This window comes from Anoplopoma fimbria, chromosome 5 (assembly GCF_027596085.1).
Source record: "Anoplopoma fimbria isolate UVic2021 breed Golden Eagle Sablefish chromosome 5, Afim_UVic_2022, whole genome shotgun sequence".
Taxonomy (NCBI): domain Eukaryota; kingdom Metazoa; phylum Chordata; class Actinopteri; order Perciformes; family Anoplopomatidae; genus Anoplopoma; species Anoplopoma fimbria.
The window spans coordinates 1,208,437-1,227,603 of NC_072453.1; the positions used below are offsets into that span (position 1 = coordinate 1,208,437).

The following is a 19,167-nucleotide window of genomic DNA, read 5'->3' on the forward strand; positions in this document are numbered from 1 at the left end:
TGTTTATCCTTTCAGGAACAAAGAAGGAAGAGCATGCAGCATCAGTTCCAGCATATACAGATTCAGGTGAATGAAATGAAAGAAGTACACAAATATGAGCGGGTGGAGCAAGAGGAGAAAATTCAGGGAGGAAATGATGATCCAGATGAGGGAACAGGTCAGACAAACAACGCCAGACTTCAGATGGAACCACCAGTCTGCAGTGGTGACGACATCAACTACTTCCTGACGACATTTGAAAGAATGGCACAATTCTGTGGATGGCCAATAGATGATTGGGCTGTTAGCCTGGTCCCTTTTTCTGTCAATGTGTTCATGGACGTTGCAGACTCTTCTGAAAAAGTGAAAGCAGCAATATTGGCTAAAAAATAATTCACAGAAGATAGATACCGCCGAAGGTTTCAGTCTATTAATATAGACAGTTAAACTGGAGGGACTGGAAGGATTTCCACTGCTGAGCAGGAAACTGCAGGCATTGATACGGTCATAACCAACACCATCAAACTCAGAAGACAACGCGATTCGTAAAAGTTCAAAGTGCGAGCAAAAGGAGAAAAAGCATCAAATCTGGACGAAGCGATTGCGTACCGTCTCATTTAAAGGACAGAGTGCAGAAACAGCATTTGAAGTCATAAGCCTTTTTATTCAGTGTAAAAAGTCAGATCTTACAAAATCACCAGATAAACTTTCACAGCCATGCGGAAACAGTTTGCAATGCTTGTAAACAAAGAAGCCATCCATTACAACCAATATTATGATCCAAACATTTGGCTTTATTTACAAAGTCTATCAAAGCTTGATCACAGCACAAGTTTACCATATGAAAGGAAAATGGTATACACTATCAAAAAGATGTACAAACTTTAAACTGTAATCTAATAATGTACCTCAGGGGTCAGTGTTAATATCAATAGATTTATAATTATTAACATAGATTTTTTTTTTTTCATTTGTATCCAAAATAAATTTTGCACAACAACCCTCTCAACTCACGATTATTTTCAGACAATAGTAATCCCAATACATTAAGTCATTTTTATCAAATATATATATAGCACCACAATATAATGGTTTAATATAATGGGGGGGCTATCACATACAAAAGACCCGTGTTAGTATCCAAGAAAAAAACAAAACAAATACCCAAACACAGCCTGCTTCTCACCACGGCCCACATTTAGCAGAACCAGTTCAGAGGCAGGAAGAACTCTGCAACCACATCAGAGTTCTTCTACGGAAGCCCAAAACTGCCAGGGAAAGAAACTAAATTAAGTAAAAATTATAATATAGAAAATCAAAATTTTGTTTTCAGTTATGAGATACCTTAACATTTGGACACCAAAATCATGATAGAGTCAACATTGTTAAAAACATCAAAATATTGAGTCTTAATTATGAGACACAGTGTCAAAAGTTTGATCCACTGAGCCAAAATGAACGAGTAAAAAATAAATTGGTCCAAATTAAAAAGTCAAAATATTCAAATAGACACATTTTGACTTAGTTATACTTTTTCCTGAGTAAGACAAAAATATGGAATAAGTATCTCATAGTTTTACTTTAAATCTGGATATAGCAATTATCACTTTAATTTATTTTCTTGGCAGACATGGGCAACCATACATTTTCTGCTCAAAGCGGTAGAGGAAAAAAAACAGACAGACCAAAGATCAACAAATGACGGTTACAAAAAAACAAGCTCAGCACAACATCGGCACAACGCGTTCGGTTCTACATGCATTCAGCTGATCAGTGCACCCGATCATCGCTTCCATCTCCAGCTACTGACGCTCAAACACCTCAACTACACAGCTACCCATGGATGGAGGTCAAACCTGTTCCTTTTTTAGATTTAGGGATCAAGGTGAAACAAGAAAGTATTTAATATCTACAAGGAGGAGTGAGAAACAGAGGATCCAAAACAGTGTTGATTGTGCGTTTAATTATTTAGGGGTAATCTCGAGGAGGGTAGCAGCAATTAGTCAAGAGAACAGTCTTCTTTTCTTTTTTTGTACTAAGATATTAATGCAGTTTGGTCATGAAGTACTTTAATGCTTCGTTCTGCCTCCAACATCGGAGGAAAAAAACTCCTGTGACAGATCTTAACCTGAAACCAGTCTGCTTCAAATGATTGTGAGACAGTCTTTTATTGCTCATTTGGTCTTAGAAGCTTAGCGTTTCAGCCGGGCTCTGTATCCAATCCGATCAGGAGACAAATGAAAACAGCAAACTGGTAGAGAACAATCCCGTTAACAAATTAAAGAAAAGCAGGAAGCCACGAAAAAGCAAATCAAACTACAAACCACAAAACATCTGCGTGTTTGTGTCATAACTAGAATTTAACATGAAGACGGATTAAAAAAGCTACAAAAGGGACAAAAACGCACCGGATGGTTTGTGAGATAAGACCTTTGTTGTTGAAAAGAATGGAAGCAAATAAACGCCTTGATAATCAGAATCTTGAAAGCCAATGAATACCTGAAATGTACCTGTGAAATGTAATCACTACTGAATTTAAATACCAATGAATGTACAGTATTCATTTAATTTACTCTGAAAACCATCCAGTTGAATTTCTGTGATTTCAATTCTTGTCTTCCATATTTATTTCAGGTTCATTTCAAATGGTGCAATTTCAAAAATGTGATTTTAAGTTGTGTATTTTACATTCAAAGCATTATGTTACAAACAGTGACTACATTTTACAAGTGCTATTTCAGTTTCTTTAACGGTTTGTCATTATCACGGCATTCATTTGCTTCCGCAGAGGGAGGAGTTACGACCCCTTACAAATAAAAAAAGAAAATGAATAAAATAAACACAAACTTCCTGAGAATCTAATCATGAACCTTACTGGTAGAAAGAGAAATGATGGATCTTTTACCATCACTGAGAAGTTGAAATCTGCGTCTCTGTACAGCCTTTAGCCGTACAGAGTATTCTGTATGTGAACCCTTGCTCACAAAAAAAAAATCACAGTTATACAATACCATTTTGTTAAATTATCTCATCTGTTAATTATATTTATGTAGTGATCCTGACATTTGAGGGTGCTATAGGTTTTATTTAACATAGCGAAACAATATGGGATCTCTTATTATTGCATATCATTCAAATTAGAAGACTACCTCATGTGCTCTGATAACATTCTTCCATGTTTGGTGTCTAGTCTTCAAGTGGATAATTGTTTTAGGTAATCATTTCATTTGCATATGCTAACACACTGCCATAGTCTATTTTGCGCTCTTGTTTAAGCTAACGTGGCTAGCATCAGGAGGTAGTAGATAAACAGCTCAAAGATCTAGCTCTAAGAAGAATGAAAGTCTTGTCTTTTCCGCGGCCAAGCGCGGATTTCTGACTAATCAGGCTTTGAAACTCAATACCATCATAGTCTTGAAGAATATATATTTATATATAGAATCTATGTATTTATGCCTCTTTTAGATCCTGTCGTGTAATGTGAATGCTGCCCTCAGAGAATATGGGAAAAAGCAGTGCATTGTTCATGTTCCATTATTAACAACAAACCTGTTATTCTGTGGCTCAGGTGAATCATAAACTAGCTTGCATACATATGGCTCTGACATGAGAACAACCTAAGCAATAAAAACAAAAAAAAAATACATGAAAGCTTTGCATATTACCCTAATAAAATATTTAACATATTCTTTTCTCGCATTTGGAAAACAAAACTGCTTGATAATGAATCCACCCTCTTATCTTCAAAGACAGAAACCAAAGATTGATGCTACAATTGCTGATGTATGGAGTCTCGACTGTGCCACATTTTCAGTGTTTAATTATATTCAATAAATAAAGTACTAATTAAAAAAAAAAGCAATTATTCAATAAATGAATTTGACGTGAAGTGAAGCATTAAAAAAAGGAAATAAAATATTTTTCAACTGTTCATTGCTTATACATCTTTAAATGATAAGCAAATAGAATAACAGTGTGCTACTTTAATATTACATAAAGTCTAATCCACATAGACGTTAGAGCTCCTGTAGGAAGAGGCACTATGTGGGTCGGTATTGGTTTCATTTAAAAACTATTCTGCCTGGAATCAAATTTTTAATTCATAATCCACAGACAGAAATATTAATTGGCAAATTGAATGTTTTTCACTGTAGTTTTTGAATGCATATCTTCTGAACAGATTTAGATTTGCTTTTCTAACAGGTATTAATTGACTATAATTTCATACTGAATAAGTCATATTCCAGACTCCATATAGGTGAGGAGGAGTTCCAGATGGAACTTTGAACTTCATCCTCCTCTGGTTATAAATACAGCAGACAACAGAAACACCTGCGTCTGCAATCTGAATCACTGCTGTAGTGCGACCTTGGACAGTATGTGATATTTAATATGGTTATGCAGACGCACGCGGCTGACACCGATCGGTTGCGTAGTCCGTCTCTCCGATAAGACCGAGGTTTGTCCCCGACAGAGAGCTGCATCCACGCGGTTAAAGGTGGTGGTACATGCTGTGGGTTGGACAGTGAGGACACCGTGTCAGAGGGAACCCTCTCATACCAGTAAGGTTGCTCTTTAAACAACAGACCCTGCAGCTCACTTACAGTCACACTACGATCAGCGTTTCTCATTTTAGTATTCCTTTTAAACTAAAGGCGATTTTTTTTGTTTTTATGTTAAAAAGCTTTTCATCTCCACAGCTTCATCATCTCTGTTCAACATCACAGAACACAAATAATCTAATATTCACTGAGCTCATTAGCACTGCTGAAATCTTGCTCCAGGGAGTTAGTGGTACTTTGGGAGTTCCGGTTACTGTGATAGGTCCCTTGGAAAACTCCACATGATAGCTGTCAAAGACGCCCAACACGGTTACCTCATTAGATGTGCACTCTCCTGATTTCTTTAAGCTTATCCTAGCTAATGTGATCTCTGGTAATCTACAGGCTGGTTTACCAGCTGGACAGTAAAGGAAAGGTTGGGTAAAGAACAAATGTACAGTGCTAGTGAAAGCCCAATGGAATGTGTGAGAGGATTTCTGCAATTAAATAAAACATTGGTTACGGTGGATTTATGTTCAAAGCTGCAATATGTCCATTATAATATACTATACCAGTAAATTGGTTTTACAATACAGAGAAACATGTTAAATGACCCCTCACAGCTGTCTTAGTAAATCTCACAACATTTCTAGGTCTACTATGAATCATATTGTTAAACTTGAGTCACATTTTTGGTTCTGTAATGTGTGAATCAGAAATGACTGCGGCTGTGGAAATCTCTGGCAAATCTCGGAAGAAAAAAACCAACAGTATCAGTAATGCTGAGCAGCACTGTACTGATATCTGCCTTTCAAATCACAATCCTTTATATCTATACTCTGTAGTTCTATTTGAATAGGTCTCCACATACTATATGTATATAATCACTTTTATGAAAACAATGCACATCAAGTTTCCCACACAGCCACCAAAAAAAAACGTAAATGCAAAATAAGTACATTAAGACAAAAACAACTCCAAAATCATTACAAAATAAGAGAAAAAAAAAAAAAAAAAAACTTCAAGTACTATTAACAAAGTATAAGTCCAGCTGGCAATATTGTTCAGAAGAAAATAATCAAAATATCCACAACTCTGTTCTTCTTACTGCCAGCCTCTTTTCTCTCCTCAGGCCGTTCAGTGGCTGACTCTCTGACCTGAAAACAACAACACACACAAAAAAAAAAAAAAAAAAAAAAATATAGACCTGGCTCAATAATGGTTTCTCACAGTTTCTACAGGTCTCTGTTCGCAGCCCAGATTGTGGCAGAGGCAGGGAGGGCTGGTGTCAAGGACTCCCATATCTGTGGAAAAAAGGGTGTTGTTTTTCATGCATCCAAATATCTCTCGTCTGATTGGATGTTTCAGACGAGGATGGGAGAGAGGGAGAGAAAGAGGAGACAATGATGTCGCATCATCCGTGGGTGGTACGAAAGAGAATGCCCAAAACATATGTGACCCAGGTTGTTGTGAGCGATTACGTGCACACACAGCTACAAGGTTTGAGAAATTGTTCAGAGTAGTGCTTCCGTTCAGGAAATTCTTTTTCAGAAGCATGAAACTGGCCCCCTTTTCTCCCGGACATCGTTGTCTCCCTGTCCTCTACTCCATAGAAGGCCAGTGGCGTTGGTCTGAGTGGGGTTCTGAAGCTAGTTAGACTCTCTGTGTTCCTGGTCCTTGCTGGGTTGGTTTTTTTATTTCCAGAGGCCCGTCTTGTCCCGATGTTATTGTCCTGCTCCGTCAGACATCAGGGCTCCTGTTTGATGTAGTAGCTGCCCGAGCCGTTGCTCTCCTGGTCGGAGGTTCCCTGTGAGAAGGTGAACTCGTCCACCTCTGCTGTGTCCTCCTTCATCCGCAGGAGAGACTCTACAGACGGGGGGAGACCGATGAGAGAGAGAGAGAGAGAGAGAGAGAGAGAGAGAGAGAGAGAGAGAGAGAGAGAGAGAGAGAGAGAGAGAGAGAGAACAGCGGCACAGATGAGCCGGCTGTGTTCACGCACTTAAAAGTAAAATAAAGAGTGTTTGTCTCGGGTTCCAGGTGTTAATGGTTACTTCACATGCATTTTGAGCGTCAAGATAACTGGTTTCACAAAAAAACAAATGAGACAGACATGCCTTATGACTGCTTCAAAGTGAGCATTAAAAGACCAAACCTTCAATGAAGTGAGAAAACATTCATGTGAGAAAAGTGAGGTTGATTTAAGAGAAGAACATGCAGCATCAGCAGCCTCCAGCTCCACAGTGAGGCCCTGTGGGCGGGACTCAGGAGGACCGTCTTCTGCCGCACTGGTTTTCATTGGTTAGCGTTGACGTTACCTGATTTGTGGGTTTGGTGGAGGTGGGTTCGGGGTCGGGGCCGGGAGGGCCCCTGGGCGGGGTAAGGGGGCGGACTCTGCTCTTCGTCCCCGGAGAAGCTGCTCCTCCTCCGGCCCGTCTGACTGAAGGGCCGTCGACCAACCGGGAGCTTCCTCTCTAAAACACCAGGCCAGACTCGGGTAAGCTACCATGGGGCTTGTTACACACAGGGGTTCAAATCTACCAGAATGTGTCCTTCTTAGCCGACACAGACCCAAAAGCATCACTTCAGTTCACAGGAGATCTATGGAAATAGACTCCCATATACACACACACACACACACACACACACACACACACACACACACACACACACACACACACACACACACACACACACACACACACACACACACACACACACACACACACACACACACACACAATGAGAGGAAAAGGGAAACAAAAAACACAGTGGCATCCTCTCCAAGGTGAAGCACAGCAGTCCATCAGTGGCACTGGATTACTAAATTGATCTCTAAATGACAGATAGCAAAGTTCTGAAATATATGAAAGCATATATTGATCAAGCTGGTTCAATAGAGAGCATGTCCCCCTCTCGTAAGCAGCCAACTGAGCCGTTGATGTAGTCCATTCTTCATATTTGTTTAATAAAAGTGTGGCCTGCAAAAGTCCATTCCACATGCAAATGCATTATCATTATAGGAATGTTATGCTGTTTGTCAGAGAAGTTTTCATTAATATCTTGGCAGTGATTCTGCATTTTTGCTTGAAAACTAGATTTGGTTTGCACGCAATGAATGACATCTCAATTTAATTAAATGACTTCATTTTCATATTGGCAGCCATGGACTTCCATATAAACTGCTTGTGTTCAGCAAAAAAAAAAAATAATGTACCAATTTAGAATCAGCATCTGCTTTTGCGATCTGAAAAATGTGGTTCCAATGGGGATGCGACACCAGGCCTTGTGCTCCAAAACACCTGAGGTTTCTCAAACACTCTTCACCCATGCATGCAGCTATGCATGAGTTAATAACTACCCCAGTCCAAAAGGGAAAGGACACAACTTTTGTTTTTCTACAGCAGCGACCAGTATAGTGACACAAAGACAAATATTCCCGCCACACCGAGCAGTTGACAGATCTCAAGTGGAGCCAGTGACAGTAAGATGAACAGAGAAGGCAAAGGGAGGAGTGGAGCGAAATAAATAAATAAAGTAAATCAACAGTGTAGGACGGATTACTCACTTTTCTTTTGGCCTTTGTACTGCTGGGCCTTTTTCTTCTGCTTGGGTACAGATTGAGGCATTTCTCTGGTACCTGGAATAAAGACCACACGATGGTAAACTATGGGCCATTTTAGGTGTAGTGAGGTGAGGCACAGACCCAGAAAGCAAATAGAATCAAAAAATGTAGCAATATGGATTGTAGGAAATCTAGCACAACCTACAATTATAGATGCATCGATCCGATATGTTGGATCGGTATCGACGCTGATCAAGCCTTATTAAGGGCGTCACTTATCTGCAATGACATGACCCATCCACAGTCAATACAGTTTCTACAGGTATCACATCAGCGGATACCTCGAGTTCAGCTATGAGGATAGGTGTTCATGGAGAAAAATACCTAATGTTACATACAATTAAAATGGATCCATGGAAAAGATTACAAAATGATAATCAGAAATGTTACGAGAGAGTGAATAAAATATATGAAATGGAAAATAAGAAAAACAACATGAGTGTTGAACTAAAAAGGTTTGGGATTTACGCAATATGCAAGAATATGTGAACACTAAAATAAGAAACCCACATAATATTCAATTGTTATTCCCCCATGTTCACATTCAAGTGTTAAAACTTCCTCAGAAATAGAATTTGTAACATTTCTGGCTTCAGTCATCTGTTAAAGTAATTTCTTTTTGGCTTTCAAACAAACTTAGGTCGTATTTACGTGGATATTCAAACAAGGCAGAACCAACCATAAGGAACCATTTATCGAGAGGGACGAGATGTTTTACATTAATTAATTTAAATACTTAGAGAAATAAATGATTTTTATTTTAATATTTGCTTTGATTCAACATTTTAGGGGGTATATTACGTTTTAATGTATTATGAGCAGCATAGAGCTAGTGTAAGGAAGTTAAACTGGTCATAATTCCCTCTTATATATCTATTTTATATTGCTGTGAATACACATTTTTACTGTTTGGAGACTGAGAGAATCATAATGTAACTCAATGCAGCCTTCTGTGATATTAGCCGTTAGCTCCGTTATTAGCAGGACTTCGCCGTCCTGTCCGCAGCAGAGCCGGTCACTGCGACTGCTTTGAGCTGTGTGCATGGGAATGCATTCCAATATTAAGTATGTGTCATTTTGTTTGTTCTTCCGAACGTTGCTGTGCCGTTAGCTCCGTCACTTAACCGAGCAGCTGCTAACAGCTAACGTTAACTAGCTCTGCTCGTGCCAGTTTCCACTGATTTGTCGGTCACGATGGAGCATCCTCCACATTTCACTCGCTCCGGTCCTTCATCTATATTCTACTTGCCCGAACACAGAGTTTACTTGCCCCGCGCTAGCAGGCAAGCTCAATGCTGAGTCCTGTGCAGTGTCTGGCAAAATCCAGGGTCATGTTACAATAAATATCTTTCAAAGTATTTTCTCAAAATGAGCTGTTACTTATACTCTGAGCCAGAACTCTCTACCTAAGTAACACTAACATACACAAAACTTTCATGGATCCTGATTGATCCAATGTTCAGATTTATGTTTTGGAAATAATGCAAACATAAATCTCGATAAGCCTCATTTCAATTTCTAAACATCAATTACAGAAAACTTGTGTGTAGTTGTAGGCAACAATAACTCACATGGAAATGCATTTCATACAGTATCCATCTCTGCGTATTTAACCTTGTGTAAACTGTACCATTTCTGTTAATGTGACAGAATTCCATCCAGAACCGAGATGTTGTCGAGGTGTTATCAGAAAGATACTTAAAATAAATTCTACTATCCTAACTCGTGTCAGTGGCAATCTGCCATTTAGATTATTAGATATGTTGTGTGAGGAGTTGACGTATTGGACCAGTGGTTGAAATGTATCACGCTCTTACTCTGTGAGGCGGGGGGTTGGAGCTGGTAGCCCGTCAGCTGACACCAGCCCACAGGGTAGAGGTCAGGTGACTCGCAGTCCACCCACTGGTCATACTCATCCTCCCAGCCGTCAAAGTGGATCCTCAGTAGCCGGTGCACAATCCTCGTCACCGTGGCAACACACACCAGTCGCGGCTCCATCAGATCGACGGCCTCCAGCTTCATGCCTTGACGGAAACCGTGATTGGGAACCTCCTGGGAGAGGCAGGATAGAGAAAGACAAAGTTAATCAAAATCGGAGCACAAACAGTGGCATTTTCTAAAAGAGGCCATTGGTTTTGAATGTATGTTAAATCAGCTCACAAAAACTCAAAACTTGATCCACAGTATACAGATGACAAAATGGTGCTGAGGCAATCAGAGGGACACTGCTGCTACATCGTGGGATCGACCAGAACGCCATCGAGCAATCCAACAAAGTGTTACAAAAGCTAAAACATGGCTGCATGTGATTCATCCAAAAAGCCCAAGGGGATAAAACATCCACAAAAAATTAGCAATGCCTCTATAAATCTGATAAATCTGGAACTGAACATCAAATTCAAGGTAATAAATAGTAGGAATGGGTCATTATTTTCGTTTTTTAAGGAGGAGAGGGGTCTTTAAATTATAGACAACCAAATAGATTGATATATTATAGAAAATAGTTGAACTATTTTGTTTTTCCTGCCTGTCGGCCTGTGTTTTATTGTTGACAAACAGCTGTTAGTGTTGCTTTATATATATTCGAGATTTTGTGAGGAGAAATTGACTGAAAAGCGTCGATGTTCAATGGGACCGCAAATGGTTTGCCCAGGTTATTTAAACAGTTTGCCAGAAAAAAAATAATGTGTTGAAGGTTTCTGGGAGTTTTCATTGAGTGGAGAATTGCTTTTTGAAAAGATTTCTCCGATGTAGTCTACATTGAAAACATAATTCAGAGTCAGTCCTACATTTACGGCTGGAGCGTGCAGAGTGTCAGTGTCGACTGCAATCGCTAATCATAGTATTTCCATCCAATGCAACTAATCACAATTTTCCTCCCTTTACCTGCTGCTTTCTGTTTAGAGACGTAGCGTATGAAACCCTGTTGCAGCTATTAAATAACCCAAAAAAAGTTATACCAGAAGACATTAAACTGAATGACAAGATCTCAACACAAATACAGCGGAGAAACCAGCCTACCTTGTTAAAGAGCTTGACAGGAGCAGCTATTGAACCTGTTTCTCTGAGGTAGTCAAACCATTTAAATGGCAGTTTAGTGTACCCTGGGGAACAGAGTCAGTGATGAGACCAGAACAATAAGAAATCATATGCAAGAAGATGTCATCAAACTACTTCTAACCATCAACTTCACCTAAAGAGAAATGGTATTCAAATATAGCATACTATAGAGGGTTTGTATGGAAGATTTAAAGTACCTAAATAAAGATTTTAAAAGTCAGTTTTCATCAGGAGCTGGAAGAGAACCTGCCAGCAGATTGGCGGTATTACAGGCATGCATCCCTAGACATTTAAATTATTTTATTTTCTACACAGTAATATGTACATAAAAATGAAATATATCAATTTAACTTTAATTTCTTAGTTTGATTGTTTTTATTTATGCATTTTAAATCTTCCATACCTCTGTGGTCCACTCAATGGGATCGAATGCCCCTTTACATTTATGACTAAGGGCTCAAAGAAACAAAGATGTGAGTGTACAGTACCTCTAGGGGGCGTGAGTTCAATGTCGTTGATTTCACAGAAGCCGACAGGGTAGATGGAGGGGGAGGTGCCGTGGTAGCAGAACCAGTCTGATCCATCCACTGCCTCCGAACCATCAATCCCAATCATGAGGTACCCGTCTGCCAGCACCTACAGAAAAAAAAAACACACAATGGCTGAAGTCAGACCGGACCAAAGAGAGTTTTACATTTATGCAGACTCTAAAAAAACTCTTACCTTTCTTACAGTGGCTACACATATAGCTGAGAGGTTGAGGGGGTCGATGGCTTCTAACTTCATCCCATCTTTGAACCAATCCCCACTCTGGTCCACATCTTTCACCTGACACACATGCCGTCGGAAGGAAGACAAATTGTGGATTATTATTTAAATTATGATTTATAACATCAGTCTTTTAGGGCTTTTAAGAAGGATTTTAAGGGTTTGTGGAAACCAGTCATATAGATGCATCTATCTCATCACCTGTACATGAGAATGAAAAGCTACACACAGAGTCAGTTGAATACTGGGGCTCTGTTAAACCTATAGCGGTTCAACTAATCCAGGCTAACACGCTGTTATCAGGCTAAAACAATCCTGTTCGTTCTCATCCATTGTATGTGGTTCTTTGAACATAGATTGAGGATTGATTCATTAATACTCGTTATCATGATTAATAGTGTGCTCTTATTTTGAAATAAAGGCAAAATGTGATTGCATTACATGAGGTACATTGCATGCACCAGGACAAGAGATTCAGGGACTCAAGTTAAAAAAATAATTGTATGTTCCTGGAACTTCCTCTATTATTACATAATGTTCTACATCAAGCTCTACAATGTGTCCACACTTTTCATTTCTGTTAAACAATTTGATATCAGTGAATGGTAGACTATGAGTGCTGCTGGTACATGATTGGTGAGGTTCTCTCCAATGGACAATTAGAAGCCTGTGGTGAAACTGAAAACCTCACTAATATCTTTCAGAGAGCAGTTTTAAATAACTGGAGTTTTAGCGTTCGATTGACAAATTATCATTTAAATGTGAATTGGTCTTTTCAAGAATGTTTTAGTTGAGTTTTATGTAGTATCTCATATTACATTTGGATTGGTTCTTTTATCGTGTATAGAAGGGTTTGACATTAAGCTTTTTCAGCGGAGATGTTTTACTTGCCCAATAAAGCCAAACTTACTTGTCATAAATGAAAAATCTAGGCCTAATAAAAGGATTAACCCGGATTTGGACAATTATTTTGAATCTATTAACATACAAAACATTCAAGTAATATGCTCTACTCAAAGCTACTGAAACAGTAATTTGACCTTAAAGATCATTGTAAAATAATCATCCAAACCGGGCAGACACCTTCTTGGTTAGTCTCTAAGCAACAAAAAACTCTGGTTTCTTTTTACAGAAGCTTGGCATTAGTTGTTTTAATGATGTACTGTACGTGGCTTAGATCAAGTGTCAGGAAGTTAAACCGGTCATAATTCCCCTCCTTAACCTAGATTTTATAGCGCTGAGAAACATCTCCGTCAAACAACTATTTAGTGTCACCAGGGCATAACGTGAGAACGCTGTCGAGTATCTCAGATGAAGCACATGCGAGATGTGTTGCCCGGTCCAGCTTTGCATTTCACATTACACATTTTTGACAAGTGTAACCCGCAACCGCAACAGCTTCTGGCTCACCCATTGCCCTGACTCACTGTGACTTGGAACAAGCTGCATGTGTGACAATGACAGGAAATGACATACATTTGCATCTAGACTATTTCTTAAAGAGAGGCTAAAGTGCTTTTGCATTACCTTATGGAAGAACAGTGCAGGAGCATCAGCTTGTCCCTCAATTTTCTTTGTAACATCTGAAAAATAAATTGACAGATCAAAATGACTTGCCTGAGCAAAAGATGCTTATATACAAGCTAAATAAGCTATTTGAGCATGAAATAGACTACAGACAGTAGAAGCGATGAATGAGCTGCGCGAAAAGGAACACACTTTGATGGACAAAGAAATAATGATTGTAATCCATATGAGCGTAGAGTAAAAAATGTCCTTCTATAATTTTATCTGACTCATAATATAAATCAGAGCAGTGAAAAAAAACACTTTTAGTGGACGTACATTGACGGAAAGGAGTAGCCCTGAGCGATTACACCGTAAGTCGCTTAGACAATGAACATGGGAAAATAGGCTCCAGGTCTAAAAACACCTAGATAATAAAAATAGTAAGTTACTCTTTAAAAATCTAAACTGAATATATATGTGATGCATTTTTAAAAAGGTTTACGTATCCTAAGTTTTTTCTTGTTATTTACTTGTTACATGCAGAGTGATCGACACATTCAAGTCCCACAAATGGCAAAAGATAGAAACACATAAAAAATGTCAAAAACAATACAGATCTACATACACAACACCTTCACTGTTTTGCAACCCCAGTATTTATTACACTGCTTATATTAAATAAAAACATTAAATGTAAATAGATTTTCTTATAAAACCTTTTACACACACAGCCCTTTAGCTTAAACAGTGTGCAACATTTATGGGGATTTCATTGGCTGCAATGGAATATAATATATGATAGAATCACCTAAAACTAAGAATCATTGTGATGTTAGCTTAGAATAAGTCATTTATATCTATATAGAGAGCGGGTCCTCTTCCATAAAGTCTGCCATGTTGCACCGCCATGTTTCTACAGCAGCCCAGAACGGAAAAACTGAACACTGGCTCTAGAGACAGATTGTTGATATCTGAAGGCAGGGATGGGTAATAAAACTCAGTATTGAACGTGACCTGGTGCTATATTATTAAAGGCCGGCGTATTGGGAAGATGTCACTACATCTAACACACTGGACCTTAAAGCGTCACTGGATTTTTTTCGGAACTTACCAGATCTTTTGAAGCGGTGTCCGATGCTGCGCGACCAGCCTATATTATGGATGAGGGGGCTGTACATGTGGCACCAGAAGTCGTCCGACCCGTCCTGGCTCTCCTCATAGACCAGCCTGAGGCGACCTCCGATTACCTGCTCCACCAGCGCCACCCGTGTCCTGCACAGGTAGTTCTTATCCACCACCTCTACCCGCATCAGCTTCTTAAAGGGGAACTGCATGTTCTCGTGTACCTATGGGGGGAAAGTCATGCATGGATTCAACAAATCTAGAGGATTGAAAGGTCAGACACAAAGGAACGTTTAGGTGCTTTTGTCAAATCATTTCTGAAATTGTTATCAAGTTTGGAGATGATAAATTAAGATAAAAAAAATATATAAGCTACCAGCTTGCTCTGATTTAAAAGATATTGGCACTGGCCATCACAAACAGAAAAAAACAAAACCGTCATCAAAATGATGAGGCATTTGTGGGTCTCACCTTGGCATTAAAGTCAGGTGGCAGCGTTTTAGCTCCAGTGAGGCGCTTCACAAGAAAGGCTTTCCAGTTAGAGTACTTATGCTGTATGCCTGGAAGGGAGGTCACAAAAATAAACACTAACAATTGCCACCAACCACCTCAGAACACAGGTATCCAAGAACAAGGCTGTGCACACGTTTGGCACAAGACTCACTTTTTGGAGGAACAAGGGGTTTGCCGCTCGAGGCGCACCATCCCACCGGGTGCACTTCAGGGATGCAGAGATCACACCAGAAGTCCTTACTGGTGTCGTTGTCAAAGCCCTCATACCGCAGGAGAGCCTTGAACCCTACACAACCACATAAACCAGAGTCGAGGTCCATTTACTTGCTTCCTACCACGTGGTCTTCATCATCGGATGAAATTTGCTCAGTTGTCATGGAACTGTAGGCGTCATGACAATGAGCATCTGAAACTCAACTTTTAAGTTAATATGCACGAGAAGTCTTGAGAATGATCAGATTAATACAACTTTTAACAACTGTGCAAACCCATCTTCTGATGAAAACCACGGGATATGGTCAATGACAAAGTACAGTGACAGGACAATACACAATAGAACTAGATACAATGATGTGTTTACAGAGATGGCTGACATTATTGCTGGCTTGTGGACTAATTGTGGTTGTTGACATACTTTGTCAGAATGAGAGCATTAGTTTTAGATATATACAGTTGTATTTGTGTACATTATTTGTGTATTAACGTATATTTTAATATGTATGATTAAGTTCAACTGAGAGTTGATAATTAAGGATCATTGACTTTCATTGGTATTGTGTCATGATGATATGACATATAATGTTTATTAATTTACAAAATGTGCTATGCAAATACTGTTATGCAATAAAAACCATTAAAAAATAATTATTGGTTGCTCTCATTTCTCCCATTCATATTACTGGTTATGAAGGGATCCCTCCAGAGTCCCTTTATAACATCGGTTCCCCTTGTTGAGCTGCATGGGACTTTTTCTTATTTAAATCAGCTTAAGTTAAGCATTCATTTTTACACAGGGGATTAAGTCAAAGTAATTTAATGATTTTTGTCTGAGCTCTGTCCCACTGATGTGCATTACGTCACTGTATTAAACTACAATGAGAATACTTTACATGTGATTTTGCGTACATTTGCCATATTGTGATATACAGCATAGTCATTTTGGAAGAATATTCCTATTAAAATTGTGATACCAATTCCAACCTAATCAACTAGTCCCACCAATTAGTTCATAGGAATGATAACCAAAAATCTAAACAAAAGGATGCATAAAATACTAATACTAATGATCCTTTAAGGGAGGATTTGTCTTTTAAGCAAATTTCCTTCAGCTATCTGAGCAAGTGTGGTCTTACCGGCTAGCTTGATGATTTCTGCTATCCAGTACACCTTAGTGGAGAGGTTGGTATCGGAGTTGGTCACTTCAATCCTCACTCCTTCTTCTATGTCTCCCCAGCATGTCCCCATAGGGGCCTGAAACACAGAGGGAGCAGTGAGGTTTTTAGTCAAGAAAAACGGAAATGTGCTGTCGCTTCCTACTAAAGTCCAGCTTTTACTCACATGCTTGAAACAGCTGACTGGAGCTCCGATTGTGTTATTGCTACAGATATACCGACCCCAATCAAAGCTCTCTGCAGGGACCACTGACAGAAACAAGAAACAGTGTAAAGCTGAAGTATATCAAAACAGAGCAGCATTGTAAGGCTAATAATCAGCTTTACTGCTTTTTAATAACATACCAGCTTTTGATTTGGGCTGGTTCTGCTGATTTGCTTGGTACTGGGCATAAGCAGCCAACTTCGCCATAAGAGGCTGTTTCTGTAAGACTTTCGCCTTTTTTGTAGGTGGTTTGCCCTTGAGAAATCAAAGCAGATATCAATATTAGTGTTATAATACAGGTTTAATCTGAATTCGTTGTAGGAGGCTAACAATGCACTCACCTGGAGTCGTGCCAAGATGCTAGCTTTTTTTGAATTTGAGGAATAACTCCGAGAACAGGACACACTGCAGAAGCGCTTAGTTTTTGAATAAAAGGCATCTCGCACTCCAACCATCCCACACATCTCACAAGTGGCTGTGAAACAGAAACCACAAAACAGACACATGTAATCTGTTAAAATCATCTCGGACTACTGCATGCTGTCAATATATAATAATTATATTATATTCCATAGCACAACACAAAGCACAAGAACCAAATATTTCCATGTACTGACCCATTCCAGCCTTGCCGTCGGGGTAAGTGTAGACTTGTCCATTGTTCTTGATGATGGGCAGGCTTGCAGGGATGGAAGGCACCACCTCATCCTCGCTGTCTTCTGAGCTGGAGCTGCTGGTGGACTCCTCGCTGCAGCTGTCATAGCCATCAAACATTCCAAACGAGTCTCTCCGCTTGCGCTCTGAACGTGGGGTGCGTTCCGCCTTTACAATCAAGAAGTTTACAAAAAAAATAGTTGGATTTGGATAGAATATTTTAAGCCAGCGACTAACAATTATCTTTAACAATGAATCTTGTGATTATCTTCAGATGCAATTTAAAGTTAGCTCAATAAAATGTCAGAAAGTTGTAAAAATGTCCATCACAGTTTTCCCAACATTGAAAAGTGACATCTTTAAATGTCTTGTTAGGCCCAACAACCTGTCCAAAGCTCAAATATAGACAGTTTTGTATCACAAAGCTCTGGAAACCAGCACATATTTTCATTCGGGGGCCAGTGGCTTTTAGTCAAGTTTATTTAGTAACGTTAACGTTTGTACATTCACATCTTTTGCATTGATAATATTTAACAGTCTCATTATAATGTTATCTGCAATGAAATGTGAACTGGGAAGATGACTTTGGAAGCCAATGAGAAATTTATTTTTAAAAGTATTTAAAAGAAGATAACATGCAAAACCTAGTTGTTATCAGTGCCGTGAAAATCTGAACGCAATACGTCTTGCGCATTAGACATCCCATGATCCGGAACAGTGCTATAGCATGTTTATTTTGACACAGCCTGTCTACTTCCTCCTCTGAGCATCGCATCCTACCTGGCGGCGCTAACAAAAATAATTTAGCCAGAGTCATAAAGAATACTAAACAAAGACAAACAACGCATCAGCCAGGAAAGACATACTATGCTGAATGTAAGCTGTACAAAACAGAAAGCTAGCTAATACATACGCTAGAATTAGGGGCGGCCTTACTGCAAATAGCTCCTAATGCTAACTAGCGTTAGCGCAGCCAGCTAGCGGAAACCTGTTTTTCTCCATAAAAGCATACCACAATTTTAATTTTCGTAGGAAACATACGCCTACATATGTTATTAAAATAAGTGAGAGGTTATTTTATTTGTATACTTGTTTTTTGGAGAGCTTGCTTATACTTAGCGCTGGCTTACTCACTAGCTAGCTACCATAAACAGATAACAACAAAGGAGTAGCGTTAGCCGAGGCAGCAAATCCTCTGTAATCGGAGGCTCGCGGCCGTAAAATGTTTCAAATTCACTTACCAAATCCCGTGTGTCTTCCATCAGCCCTTCATATAGATAACGTTTAATGTATCTGTGCTTCCCAGTGCAAATAAACCCCCTGCGCTGGGGATGAATTTTGGCTTTGAAATACCAAAGTCTAAATGAATACTACCAAGCAGGATATCAACAAATTACTCTGCTGTCTCTGCGCATGTGCGAGTGTAACCCACTTTCACGCAATTGGTCAATCCGGAATGGAGGTCATCGACCCACACAGAAACAAAACAGTGGACTCGGCGATGGAAATAAATGAATGGCCTCTTCAATTTAAGGGCCGACAACACAATAGAATAAATACAGATTTTCCAAATCGCTTTTGTGTCAAACCTACACAAATATAAATAGAGGGGAGTACTCATTGTGATGCTAGTTGTTTTACAATAAAGTCACTTGTATCAGTTGCATACTATACTTAAAAGCATACGGATTAATGCAAAAGGAAGATGAGCTTGATAATTAACCCCTCTCTAAGTACCTGGGAAAGACAGCTTTGGGGTAAAATGGTCTCAATTTGTAGCAAATTGCTACTCTTAATCCATTT

The 19,167-nt window shown here is 39.2% G+C and overlaps 1 protein-coding gene across 1 annotated transcript; it reads right to left on the minus strand.

The window, feature by feature from the left end:
* Positions 1-5,732: 5,732 nt before the first annotated feature.
* mbtd1 (mbt domain containing 1) lies at positions 5,733-18,786 on the minus strand. Its single transcript, XM_054598899.1, has 17 exons — positions 18,606-18,786; positions 17,328-17,532; positions 17,052-17,185; positions 16,851-16,965; positions 16,672-16,754; positions 16,467-16,584; positions 15,266-15,400; positions 15,073-15,161; positions 14,591-14,825; positions 13,498-13,553; positions 11,926-12,030; positions 11,691-11,838; positions 11,164-11,246; positions 9,960-10,194; positions 8,086-8,157; positions 6,836-6,991; positions 5,733-6,386 (listed from the first exon to the last, which is right to left on the minus strand). The coding sequence occupies exons 1-17, from the start codon at positions 18,624-18,626 to the stop codon at positions 6,268-6,270; spliced, it is 2,109 nt and encodes a 702-aa protein (XP_054454874.1). The 5' UTR covers positions 18,627-18,786; the 3' UTR covers positions 5,733-6,267.
* Between the last annotated feature and the right edge of the window lie 381 nt (positions 18,787-19,167).

Excerpts from the sequence above, each read along its gene's own strand:
- mbtd1 (XM_054598899.1), bottom strand. The coding sequence starts at position 18,626 with ATGGAAGACACACGGGATTTG. Across the intron at positions 11,247-11,690 it reads TGAACTCACGCCCCCTAGAG|GGTACACTAAACTGCCATTT; the intron begins GTACTGTACACT and ends TCTGTTCCCCAG. Across the intron at positions 6,992-8,085 it reads GTACAAAGGCCAAAAGAAAA|AGAGGAAGCTCCCGGTTGGT; the intron begins GTGAGTAATCCG and ends CTGGTGTTTTAG.